Source organism: Apteryx rowi, unplaced genomic scaffold (assembly GCF_003343035.1).
Source record: "Apteryx rowi isolate R43461 unplaced genomic scaffold, aptRow1 scaffold_22, whole genome shotgun sequence".
Taxonomy (NCBI): domain Eukaryota; kingdom Metazoa; phylum Chordata; class Aves; order Apterygiformes; family Apterygidae; genus Apteryx; species Apteryx rowi.
In genome coordinates, this window is record NW_020448530.1 from 3848262 (window position 1) to 3861967 (window position 13706).

The 13706-nt window shown below is 35.5% G+C and overlaps 1 protein-coding gene across 1 annotated transcript in view; it reads right to left on the reverse strand.

Annotated features, from left to right (window-relative positions):
- Nucleotides 1-13706, reverse strand: part of POLN (DNA polymerase nu) — a 94265-nt gene that overhangs the window by 34484 nt on the left and 46075 nt on the right. Inside the window, exons 16-18 of the mRNA XM_026064555.1 lie at nucleotides 2346-2403; nucleotides 1194-1271; nucleotides 630-744 (exon numbers count right to left, since the gene is read on the reverse strand). Coding sequence (XP_025920340.1) covers nucleotides 630-744; nucleotides 1194-1271; nucleotides 2346-2403 — 251 coding nt within the window. The remainder of the gene's footprint in view (nucleotides 1-629; nucleotides 745-1193; nucleotides 1272-2345; nucleotides 2404-13706) is intronic.

The following is a 13706-nucleotide window of genomic DNA, read 5'->3' on the forward strand; positions in this document are numbered from 1 at the left end:
TCACTACTGTGGGTGTCTCTCTTTATTACTTGGGTAATGGAGCTAAGAACTATTTTTTTTAAATGACAGAAGCATCACATTTTTTGCAAGTATCCCATCATCCATCAGAAGATGCAAGTACTAAACCCTATGAATTCAAAGGAATCCCATGAGCTCTAGTCTCTCTGCTTCTTGTATATACGTAATTTGATTCCAATACCTCTGTTGGATAACCAAGCTGGTTTCAAAAATGCTTGTATTTTTACTGAGAAATGTTGTTCCACATCTTTCAGCTTGATAAACTATTTAATTGCTGATCCAGTATTTTAAAAGGTTTTGGTGAACACAAACAGAGTGCGAAAGTATCAGTATGCACTACTCACAATAAATTATTCCCTCAGTTTTAGTCACAAGGCTCATACTGGTCAGCTGGATTACAATATTTTGATATACAGTAATTATGACAGTGGAGAATGACTCAGAAAGACAGAAAAGGAATTAAAATTCCCAGTATCAAAACAGCATTAGATTAACAATAAATACTGTAACAAAACATTGTCTTTTATTATCACTATATAGTAATATAATAATTTAAGTTCTTCTTGTTATTTTGTCTAATTAATATCCAAAAATATAACATTTTCTCTTACCACTGAGAAGCCAGTGTGGTAAAGATATCAGTGGTTTCAGGTTCTTGGAACAGTTTCAAAAGCTCTGGATCAGATGACAGGTCAGCAAGGATCCTTAGTTCAATATGGGAAAAATCTAGCAAACAGAGTGTTAAAATAAATCTATTGCTCTAAAATAAAAATGTATCTGCATTTTAACCAAACTTTCACAAATCAGAGTGCAAGTCTGGACTGTTCAGTCATTTCCTCTTGCTCAACAAAAACAGATGCCCATAAAAAGCTCATAGAAGTTATAGTCCAGCTACAGATCACAAGGTGCCCAATTCTTTCATTATCTTCAGGTGTCAACTAACCTTATTAGCTTTTCTTTTCTACAAGCTTCTAATGACATGGCTTACATGTCAACCATTTCTAGGATATTAGTCCAAAACACAATAAGGAGTATAYCTCATATAACAATATTAATCATTAATAAGGAAGTTGATAGCCTTGCAATACGTAATGCCATGCAAACGAAAATGGAAGAAGAGATCACAGAACTGAGAATATTAATATGTATGTGAATAATAACAAGAATTACCTTACCTGCTGCTAAAAACGTATATCCTTTGTTTGAAACAAACAATGTTCTTGGGGAAATGGTTACTATTTCCTCTTCTTTTCCTAAAGAGGAGACAAACATACACTATTCCCAAACCCCAATCCAAAAATGCTGGCATAGAAAGGGATGGTTGTTTGAAATACAGTGGAATTAATCTGATCAATGATTGCTGACAGCTGATGGCATAACAGTGAGAAAAATAAGCATGTCTTGACACAGGCAAGAAAAACTCGGAAATATATTTTTGAGAAGGCCATATTATCTATAAGATCATTAATGAATCTGATCAGACTACTTCCAGACAGGCCTATGTGCCACAGTATCTACAGTGCTACAGGTTTACACAGCCACTGCTCACACGTCTTCTCTAATAACTTTTAAGAAATACTTACAAAAATCCAATGGGCACACAAAATAAAGCTGCTATTGCAGTTTTCTATTGCCTCAAACAGACCCCTGTCTTATGATCTGTACTGTAATCTCTAATCCAGGGACTGAGTAGCTTTGAAAAGGCAAACCCACCCTTATCTAAGAACCAAGCAGAACAAATGAGCAGCATCTCCAAACTATGGCTCTTTCAAGAAGGAGAGTGTATGTAGATCATCCTTATATTAGACTCCGCTGTTGTGGGTTTCTCTCTTTATTACTTGCATAATGCTTTTCTAGGCTTTGCTTCAATCCTCTCCAAATCATCTCTGCTCACACCCACTTCCTTTATCAAACACAACACATCTGACTAACTTTTGGTGTTTAGTTGTGAGTTTCATTAAAATGACCCAACTTAACTCCTCAGGAAAAGCTTTATGAGCTGAATGCACACAAAACAGTCCCTAGGATGCTTAGCAAAGTTAAGATGCATAAGTTCTCATCTGGAAAAATGAACAGTGATATTGTCCAGGGGAATAGAAAATCTAAAAGTTTATGAGTATTTAGATCAGTGCTGAAGCAGCAACCTTCTCAAGGGAAAAAAAAAGCAGAAAGTAATTGGTTTAAACGGTAATGTATAACTGTGCATCAATAAACTGTACTTTTATGTTGGAGCTATTGGTCTGTTTTAAGATACAATATTTTATCATATAATTCAGTAAAATAATTAGATAAAACTGCCTTTTCATGTTAATAAAAACATAATTTACCTTTTATGTACTGTTTCTTTATAATTCTAACTGGATGTTTAGAGACACCTTGAATGTTCTATAAATAAGAACAAAAATGCTTAGTAAGTGAAAATTTACAAATACTTGTTTATGAACAGTTTATAAGAAGAATAAAAACCTTAGTAATACTAATGCCAGAAAGACTTTGTCATATAACAAATAAGATTAACAACCTTGCCTTTCAAAAGAAAGTATCACAGTTCCAGAAGTATTTTGAATATTTGCCCTTCTTTGATTTTCATGGAACTTGTAAGAACTATTTGTCTCTGTCAGACTTTAAAAATCCTAATTTATGGAGCCACTATAGAACATAATGAGTAACCCAAATGAAGGCCATTTTCTTCTAACTTGAATTTTTTTTAGATATGGTGGCAGAAACCTGTGCATTACTTTCAAGAAAAGAATACATCTGAACCCTGCCTTAAGCTATGGGAACAGAATCTTCTTCAGCCTCTAGAAGTTTTTCTAACATCTATTCCTCCCTTTTTGAAATGCATGCTAAAATATAGAAGGAGCTATTTATTAGGAACAGCACATCAGTCAAGATTAAAAGTAAGAACTAAGTTTATCAACGAACATAATGCTGGACTAGGTATAATAAAAGATTACTAGACTTTATTTCTAATGATCCGGGTTCACACATCTTCAGCAAAGCAAGAAACATCGCACAGTAGCTTCCTTCTGTTATTTTGTGCCATTATGCCTCATCATCTAGAAAGGTGGCACATGGCCTCATCATCTAGAAAGGTGGCACGTGACAAAAGATAACGTGCATCAAGTTCAATTTTCATAATTCCATGCAATTAATTTGCAGATGCTTCAGGAATTAGATGAACATACTAATATTATGTAATACTTGCAAATTTAGGAGCTGGGAATAGTGGTATATAATTTCCAAATGAGAATGATCACTTTCTATGTAATTTTGAACTTAAAATCATTATTTTAAACTTATGAGGGATGCAATCAAACTGCAAAAGCTATTGAAATTAAAAGGGTAGTATTTTATCAACATTTAAAGTGGATGTGAAAGAACAGCTCCTCCAAAACAAAACAAGATCATTTTAGTCTTAGTATCACTGTTAAAGATCCACAATATATTAAAGTTGAACCTCTGCCACAGTACCATACACAGAGAGATAGGAAGATACCACATAATATGCATCATACTTTCACAGCGCAAGAAAATTAGGAACACGTCTCTCAAACCATCAATAAAAAGTTTGACACAGAAGAAACAATACCTTGAATAATTTATTCTTCAGTTTCTAGTAACATTTAAGAACATAGATGTGTCAATGGTCATTGTAATGCCATAGCCCATATTTTACAGTACATAGCTATTTAATCTGTGTGCAGAACTAACATTTCCATTGAAGACTACAAGATGGGGAGGATCAGTGCTTGTTAGTATGGATAACACGCAATTTAAGTGGCCACAGAAGCTAAGAGGTTCTCAGGACTTTAGAAAATTAAGTCATTTACTGTGTGCCTGGACATGAATGTGGGAGCCTAATTTTACCCATTTTTTAAGAATTTTGTCATAATGTTTTAATTCTGACTTCAATCTGAATTGGGATCAGTTAGAGACCATTTTACGGACTTTTCATTTACCTCTGTATTGGTATTGACATTTACTTAATAAGATTATCTTCAGCACAGTTTAAAGAACTGTTTACTGTTACTCCCATTAATTTTTGCTCCTTAACTCATTAGTTTCAAAAGCTTGAACAAAGTGAAATGGATATAAATTTATTTCAAAAATCTATCTTACAATGGTAAAATAAATCACTATATTGCCATCTTGTTTTTATTGAAAGCATATGCAAGAAGTTTCCCTCAGGAAAAATCTTAAAGCATTTTTAGAAGCGTTACTAATAATTCTGAAAAACGCTATTATATAATTAAAGTGCAAAAATGTACTTTCACTTGTAAATTAGTTAACAACTCATGATTTAAATAAATCTTCGGAAAAGAAGTAATTCAAGAAACATGAAAGTGGTAATGCTCATTTTTAAGCTACTGGGATAGGTTGATAGATTCTTCTCACTTGATTAGTCATTTGTTAAACTAGCTGTCTAGAATCCCTCTATAGTCAGTAGACAGACAGGAATTTCCAATGGGTGATTCAATTTACTTGTGTAAGAGACACATATTACAACAATTCGGCCTAAGATTCCCCTGGAGATCTTCCTAAGATTTAGATTACCAAATTCAATGAGATAAATTTACCCTAGATATTTTAAAGGATGGAGAAATAAGGAGACAATAATCTCAGAAGAACCTCCAAATGAAAAGCCTTCCTTTACTTGAGTTGAAAATTTGGTGACAGTATTATTATATCAATAGCAGAAGACTGATGTTGGGTTTTGTAAGTGATTATTGCCACCTTGGACTACATAATATAGTCTATATTTATGTTTTTGTATATTTATTTCAAGTATACTCCCAGAAGACCTTCACAAATCCAATCCGAGATGTGACTATTATCCCTTATTGTTAGAGAAGGGCATCCAAGTCTTGTTAGAATTTACAGAGAAACAGAATTATTCTCTACATACAATTATGCTTCAATGGGCAAGAAGGAATACAGTTGAAACAGGAAAATGGAAAAGCTAGTTATGAAAGTTAACTATTTACTTGTCTTCATTGTTTCCAGATAAGCAAAAAGCTGTTCTAGTGGATGATTAACAAGAGAACACTAGCATTAGTTTAAAATCATCAGTAGCTGCACACGGAAATGCTCAAGAAGTGTTAATCACGGATATAAAAAAAAAAAAAGAAAAGAAAAAAAAGAGAGAGAGAAATCAAACTTGATTTTACTGCCTAGTTTGGTTAGAGTAAATCTTTTTTAAAAAAGCTTAATCCAAAAAAAGTTTGTGCAAGTTCCAATGGATAGAAGGATGATAGCAGCCGAGGTCCTGGTTTTGGACCTCATCTTTTGAAAGGTTGCAGAGATTGGGAAGGTTCCCAAGGACTGGAAGAAAGTGAACGTTATTCCTATTTTCAAGAAGGGCAAGGAGGAGAATCTGAAGAACCTGGAGAACTACAGACCAGTCAGCCTCACCTTGATTCCTGGGAAGATGATGGAGGAAATAATCCTTGAAAACATTTCCAAACATATTAAGGACAAAGTGATCGAGAGCAGCCAGCATGGATTTATGAAGAGGAAACTATGGCTGACCAACCTGATAGCCTTCTACAATGAAATGACTAGCTCAGTGGATGAAGGGAGAGCAGCGTATGTTGTTTATCTTGACTTCAGCAAGGCTTTCAATACCATTTCTTGTAACATTCTCATAGACAAGCTGATGAAGTACAGACTAGATAAGTGGATAGTAAGGTGGATTGAAAACTGGCTGAACTACCGGGCTCAAAGCATTGTGATCAGCAGCACAGTCCAGTGGATCTTTAAGTCCAGCTGTAGGCCAGTCACTAGTGAAGTACGCCAGGGGTCAATACTGGGGTAATACTGTTTAACATTTCCATTAACAACCTGAATTATGAGACCCTGAGCAAGTTTGCAGATGATACAGAACTAGGAGGAGAGGCTGATAGACCAGATGGTTCTGCTGCCATTCAGAGGGACCTCAACAAGCTAGAGAAATGGTCAAACATGAATGTCATGAAGTTCAACAAAGGGAAGTGTAAAGTCCTGCACCTCCACAGGAATAACCCCATGCACCAGTACACAGTGGGGACTAGCCATCTGGAAAGCAGCTTTGCAGAAAGGGACCTGGGGCTCCTGGTGGACAACCAGTTGAACACAAGCCAGAAATGCGCCCTTGTGCCAAGGAAGGCTAACTGTATCCTGGGTTTCATTAGGAAGTGCTTCCTCTGTACTCAGTACTGGTGAAACCACATCTGGAGTACTGTGTCCAGTTCTGGGCTCTGCTGCTCAAGAGAGACATAGACATACTTGAGCAAGTCCAGCAAAGGGTCATAAAGATGATTAAGGGCTTGAGCATGACATACAAGGAGAGGCTGAGAGAGCTGGGATTGTTTAGCCTCAAGAAGAGAAGGCTTAGAGGGATTTTATCAATGTATATAAATGGGAGGGTGTAAAGAAGACTGAGCCAGACCTTCTCAGTGGTGCCCAGCAAAAGGACAAGAGGCAATGAGCACAAATTGAAATACAAGAAATTACATTTAAACATCAGAAAACATTTTTTTTACTGTGAGGGTGGTTGAACACTGGAACAGGTTGCCCAGAGAGGGTCTGCAGTCTCCACCCTTAGAGATAAAACCTGACTGGACACAGTCCTGGGAAACCTGCGCTAGTGGACCCTGCTTTGAGCAGGCGGCTTGGACTAGATGATTACTAGAGGTCCCTTCCAACCTCAACTATTTTGTCATTCTATGATTCTGTTTCTATATGACATTACTATAATTGATTTATTTATCCTAGTGCCAACCCATTGTCTTTTCTGTACTTCGCATGATCTCTGACTGAGCTAGAATTGAAGCACTCGATGGAACAAGACAATAGAAAGCCCTAGAAAGGCTCTGGTTTCATTCCCAAGCAAGACTTTTATATGAAGTATGCTTGTAGCATAATATTATAATACATCAAAGATTAAAGACAGATACAAATATTTTCACAGAAATTATCAGTCAGTTGGCACATCACGTCTTAGAATGCAAGCTCTGAGGCAAGCTCTCTTTTGTTTTAAAATAAAAAAAGGAAAAAGTGAGAAACCACCATACCACAAAGCATTAGAATGAAAAAAGCCTTTCAAGGCAAAATAACTTAAAATCTCACTTGAAAAGGGAAAAAAAATTGAGCAGCAGGAACAAAGCAAAATCAAATTCTTATATGCAAGTGATCAATTTTACCATTGTGCATCTTTTTTCTATACCATTTGTTAAAAGTCTAACCAAAACTCTTTTCTTTTCTGAACATACCCCAGCTAAGCACTGAATACATTAAAGTCGCTTTGGATATAATAAACACAGACTGGCTCCTTTTCCTGGGTCTCCAAAGTTGACACCTTTGACAGCTGGACCTGCCATGCAGGGACCTGATGCTCAGAATCAATTCCTCACCCCTTGTAAAATTTCAGCTACTTAGACATATTTTCCCAGCATCTAGGAGGTTGTCGGATCTCTGGTTTTTAGCTAAATTTTTCAAAAAGCATCATGCTGGAAAAGCAAAGCACATAGGCATGACAAAAAGAATTTTCACCATGGACTACTAAAATTGTAGATTTTAAAAAACAGACTCCTGATGCCTGTTCTTTTACCCTTATATTCCAATTTTATTGATCTTATAATCCATCCTAAAGACCCCGATGTATTCCTTACTCTAGTGTTCCCACCCAGTTTAGCAATCTTTTCTTGGTTCTGGAAATACCTTTATTAAAAGCTGTTCTATTTTTGTCCCTTGTATCAGATAAAGACAATCTAGATTCCTGCCTGTGCTGTTAGGTTCTGTATATAGAGCCATTCAGAAACAATGGAAGACTTTATTTCAGCAAAGAGACTCAGAAAGACAAAACTGATGGACTCCTGATGTCTCTATTAAAGCCTTACAACACAGCTTTCTCACAAGGCGTTCAATTCTTGCAAAAAGGATGCTCTAATGCACAAGGAAAGTTGTACCAAAGGAAAGTAGAACCATCACAGAAAGCAAGACATAACCAAAGTTCAACAAACAATATAGAGTTCCCAGTTTGATGAGTATATTCAATCAGCTGTACTGTCTGTTGAGCTTTTTTGGTCTCCAAAATTCTACCTCTACATTTGAAACTGATTTTATCAACATAATTTTGATTTTTTCCTAGGTTAAAAACAGCATGTATCCTTGTGATTCTTTCAAAGGATTACAGCGTATGAACATGTGCTGGATACATTAACTTTGAAGACAGTATAGTTAGACATCTCCTCATCATAGAGGCTGGCAATACATTTTAATTATTTTTTATTCTATGTCAAATATGGTTGTTGTTCATATTTTCCATGTTAAAGCCCCCCTTCAGTTATTTATATTGATGCAGTTAACCCACACCTCCTCTTACTCTCCATATATATTTCTGGTGGCATAAACCACGATTTTTTGAGCAAATAACCTCAACCAAGCCTAGTAACTTCCTAGATATAGATGCCTATGTATGTACACATAGGCATCTATATCCATATTCTTTTTTGACTAGAAAATGGCTCTTGTTAATCTACTAGCTGCTCAGATCTGCATAATTTCTAAAGATGTATGCAATATGCCTGACTGTCTGAAGACCTACAAACTGCAAAGGGGGAACAGAAGAAAAACAATAAGTTACTGCAATAAAGCAGAATGCACAGAGATGGCTGCAGACTATTTGATGGACATTTGATTCTGCCGAATTTCCGCATTGGTATAGAGCCTATTTTAGAAGCTTTATTTAAAAATAGGAACAGAGATGAAGCTTATTCACTGCAATAATTGTATCCAGTCATAAATGTACACAGGATGAATGTGTCATTATCAGGGAAGCTCAAAACTACCCAGGGAGACAGACTGAAGAGATATAAGGCAGCAGCTAGCCTTTTCCCTTAGTTGTTGGCTATATTAAGTAAAGCTATAATGCACATCCTTGTTGATGCAGCAACTAGTCCAGGGGCTGTTACAGTGAGGCATAATGCCAAGCGCTACAGCAAAATAACAGACAATAGTGTGATTAATATTGTGTTACTGAGACTATCAATATCAGTAGAAAGCAAATTCTAATTGCATTTCTTATATGCAAGAATATTTAGAGGGTTTGTGATCTTGTCAGATTCAATTTCTCTAATAGAGGTTGCTTCAGAAATTCAGTTTTTTTCCTAATACTTGAGGAAAACCCAGATTTTCTTTCCTGTTTGAAGAAAGATCATAGTAGTGAAATTCTAGGGTTTTTTCATCTCATGAACTGTACCTTTCTAGCAAAAATTGAAGCATTAAAGGAAAAATTACAGGAGTTTCCTCTTGATTTCATCTTCTCCAGAAAGTTTATGAAAATAATTAGGACATGACTGTTCTCTTCGAACAAAAACTTAGTTCTACAAAATGAAACTCAAAATAATTTTTTTAAATCCATGGCATCTATCTGATGCCTAGCATTGTATTCCTTCTGGCGCGGTGCAGACCATCATTTGTTACAATGATAACAGATTGGTGGATGACGACTCCTTTGAGCTTTATATTCCATATCCTCAAAGTTATTTCTTTTTGTTCTTGCAGTGTTTTTTTTCATTTCTTTTTGCTTCTTTAAAATTTCTCACTCCTTGTCCTTCTGTTTGAATTGTCTTTTCTTGCTCTAAGTGGGACTGCATCTATTGGGAACCCTGGGGGGACAAATTGTGCTCTCATAGCTCAGTTAATTACTTAGAGAAGAAATGTAAGCACAGGTTCAGTGAGTTACTTTCTTAATCTTCAACACTCGGCTTGCTCCTTTGTTAAAGACCAAAGTTGCTGGAGGAATCATGAGGAAAACTGCATGTTGCCTAGAATAGTATTCTTGCAATGAAGAACAATGAGACTTTTGAGTCTTGAGGGCACCCTCAACCTCAATTCACTCAATTTAATTGGCATCTCCAAAGCTGATGGCAAGACACCCATGAGAAATTACACAGCAGAAATATGAAAACTTGATGATTTATCTTTTGGAAAATTCAGATGTTCAATTACTGTCCATAGTGGCATCTATTACTGCAAAGGAATAAACAGTTATTTTGTATTAAGATTTCTACATGAGAAATAATTTCAGGACAGTTTGAGCTCTTATTTTTTAAAGTACATCACGTAGCTCAATAGAAATAATATGAAAATGAACAAGGTCACCATAGCAATACCAGAGTTTCACACATGCATTCCCAGGCACATCTTAACTTGTGTGCAACTGCCACCTAGTGGCTAGTTAAAAATTAAAGACATTTTCCATTACAAAACCACAGAATCATACGGTATCAGAACAACAGAATCATGCTGGTAAATATTTCTTAATTTTTGGTACTAGATAATGTTTTTCAGCAACTGCAGATGGTTCAAAAGTAATGGAGTTGGATATAACACTCTCTTCTTTCCCATCAGCACAGAATTATCAGTGTTTTACACCTGTCAGTCAAGTATGAGACTTAACCCACCACCTTCTCACGACCTTAAGAAGCTTTCAGAGTGAATACAAGACGAGGAATAAAAAAAAGTGACTAAAAATACTGACTTTTTTCTTTAGAGAGCTGCCCATGAAAAAAGAATAGTGTATTTGACTACCTATGACTAATCCCCTTTTGCTATATTCTTCCAAATTTAGAGTCTATCAGTGACCTCAGGTAATAATGGCAAAGCATAACGCGAGGAAGGACTAGATGAATGGTTTTCAAGATAACAAAAAATATTTGACCTTAACAACTTAGTGCTTTGACATGTTCTGGGACAAATTTTGACAAATCATAGGTTCAGTCCAGAGGCTTGGTTATATACTGACAGATAACTAACATCTGCACAGCAGACAATAGTGTATATACTTGGCCCTTAATGCATCTTACAAAGAGACAAAAACTGCTTATATATACAGAACAGATTTAATCACCTATTTTATTTCATTCACCTAACAGATAATGATACTCAGAACATAAGCTCAGTTAAATCAATGTTTATTAATATAAGAGGCTCTTAAACTCTGGGATGTAGGATGTACTTCAAAAAGATACGATTTGTTTTTGGTGAAAAAACAGTGCTAAGGCATAGAGGTAACAACCCTCTGAGTATCAGTTAAAGCTAGCAAATATTGTATTAGTTGTATACCAGCTGTATGCTATAACTTTAAAGTAAGCAGTTTCAAGGTAATATTGCCCAAAGGTAAAAATATAGGACCTTTAAGCACATGAAAGATGACAAGGTTTCCAGACTGGAGGAATTTATTTTCAAAAGAAAAGATATAACATAAGGGTGCTCTATATAAGGGTAAAATTCAGCATCCCAAACATGATTAATCCACATACTGAGGAATTTACTGAGCATATGTAAGCAGGGAATTCCTCTTAAGGGCTACAAAAGCCTATGAACAGGAGGCTGACTGAAGGAATTAAAGGGAACCATAATCAATGTCTCTTTCTTTCCTCCCAGCAAGAAGCAGCGATTCTTGATTCAATAGCACTTCAAACTCTGACAGGAACCTGAGCCCTCTGGAAAAGCTTTTTCAGATTTTTGAGAGTTCTTCAATGTCCAGGATGTTAGAATTAAGGACTAGCAAACTGAACAGGTCCTTAAACTACAAGTTCTTGTCCAAGAGCCACAGCCAACAGATGAGCATGATAATGCTGCAGAACTCAGGACAACAAAGCCATGCGGAAGTCAGTCAGACGAGACTCTGTCCTCTTCCATCTATCTTCAGTGACTCTCATACATGCAGCTATCTATCTGTGTTCCAAACTTGAGAGAACACTTCCATCTACAAAATTCTGGGTCAAGTTTCCTGAGATTTTATGAAAGGATGCTGAGAAAATTGAATTGGCAATTTTTTCACCCTTTGACACAGAAAAAAAGAACTGTAAACAGAGAAAGCTGACTATAATAGGGATGTAGAGATGCGGAGATCCTTTCCCTGAAATTCTTTAAGAAGCCAGTGATAAAGATTTTAAAAAGCCATACTGTCTGAAAATTGGGCACCCAAGTCAAGAAGAAATGGCTCTAGCTGTAACTAACATTTGATCTTCTCCTGTAAACCCTTCTCCTTCCATAAGCCATTCTTTTTTTTTTTTTTTCATTCTTTTCTCTCTACTTCATTTTTTGTCTTGTCACAATTCTTGGTTCTTTTGAAGTCATTTTTCCTGACTGACAGACAGGATGGGAGAACAACAACATATGGCAAAACAAACTATTTAAATGCTCTAGAAGTCATTGAAGAACTGAACAGGAAATTTGGAACAGTGCACATAGCAATGCTCTGAGTATATAAAACATAAATTTTATAGGGAATATAAGAGACCTTTCTGAATAATACTTTCTTAAATTGACTGTTCTTTTCAATTTTTTTTAAAGCATCAATGGATTGAAATAATCTAAAATATACTAAAAGAGCAGGCTGTAAAACATGAAGAAAATTAGAAAATCCTTTAAGTATATTCCTCTATCAGACATTTCTTACTTTGATCCTTTAAACTCTAGCATGTAACTTCTAAATTTAATTTAAATTTATTATATTAAAACATGAGTTTTTATGGTCACCATAATGCACTACTTTTATACTTCTAGTTTTGTAATTATTCATGTCTATCACAAAGCTATTCATTTTTGCCTTTTACTTCGATTTCTCTTAATGGAGAAAAAAAGAGAGGCCCCAAGTTGGGAAATTAAAACCTGTAATTCATGGCAACAATGACAGAAGCGGTTCGATGGAAACATAAATCAGATGGACAACACGTAATCTAATTCTGAGCTCAGCTAAGTTTCCCTCCGTTGTTTGATAGTACAAAGCCAGTAGAAAAATACAAACCCAGTTTCCCTGGTGTATCTGCAGCCATGATGAGAAGGTAAAGGAAAGTATTAGTCCTTTTCTTGCTAAAGGGGCTTACTCCTGCTTCTTAGCAAGCTGGTCACATCTAGCCTTTTTTGTGAACCCGAGATTAAGATAATTCATTCTAAGATACCAGAAGTGCATGATTCCAGCCTGAATTATCCTTCTTTGCTGTTTATAGCAAACTGAAATGGAAGGAGATTCGATAGACTGTAGGAAGAATTCATGCTTCATAGGCTCTTAAAACTAAGTATTTTCAGATTTTGAAAAATGAAAACAGAAGAAAACAATTTAAAAACAGAAAAATGTTAAGAAATATTTTGTTAAATCTAAACTTGGAGTAATTGAACTTCTGAAGCCTGGAGATAAGTATGTCACAACTAATTGTAGCTTTGCCATGTGGGATGGAAATCATAATACCTTTTCTCCTCTAGTTAAGCCCTGATTCCTTGTTCATTGATAGGCTTTGAACCTAACAAACAGTCTTTCTTTTTGAACACGTAACATCATGCAAAGCAAAAAGTAGCAGACAGAGTGAACACGGATGGTCAAACTGTTCTGAGAAAAATAAGTTTGGATACATCACAGTAAATGGCACAATCATTCTAAAGATAGTTAAATTTTGTCTTTATGAATGTGATAAGTAGTCTTCACAAAATTCTAATTTCAAAATTTTCAGCCTGTGCTTCTTTCAAATATAGATATTCACTATGAAGGTTTGACAGCTGTAAGAAAAGAAATGCCAATCAAAAAAATGCTAGCATATGAAATGCAAAGCAATATTTTTCTAAAATAAACTTTTTACAGTACATTCCTAATTCAGTAATGTTTTAAGTTTATGACAAATGTGATAAAGCACTACAAAGAA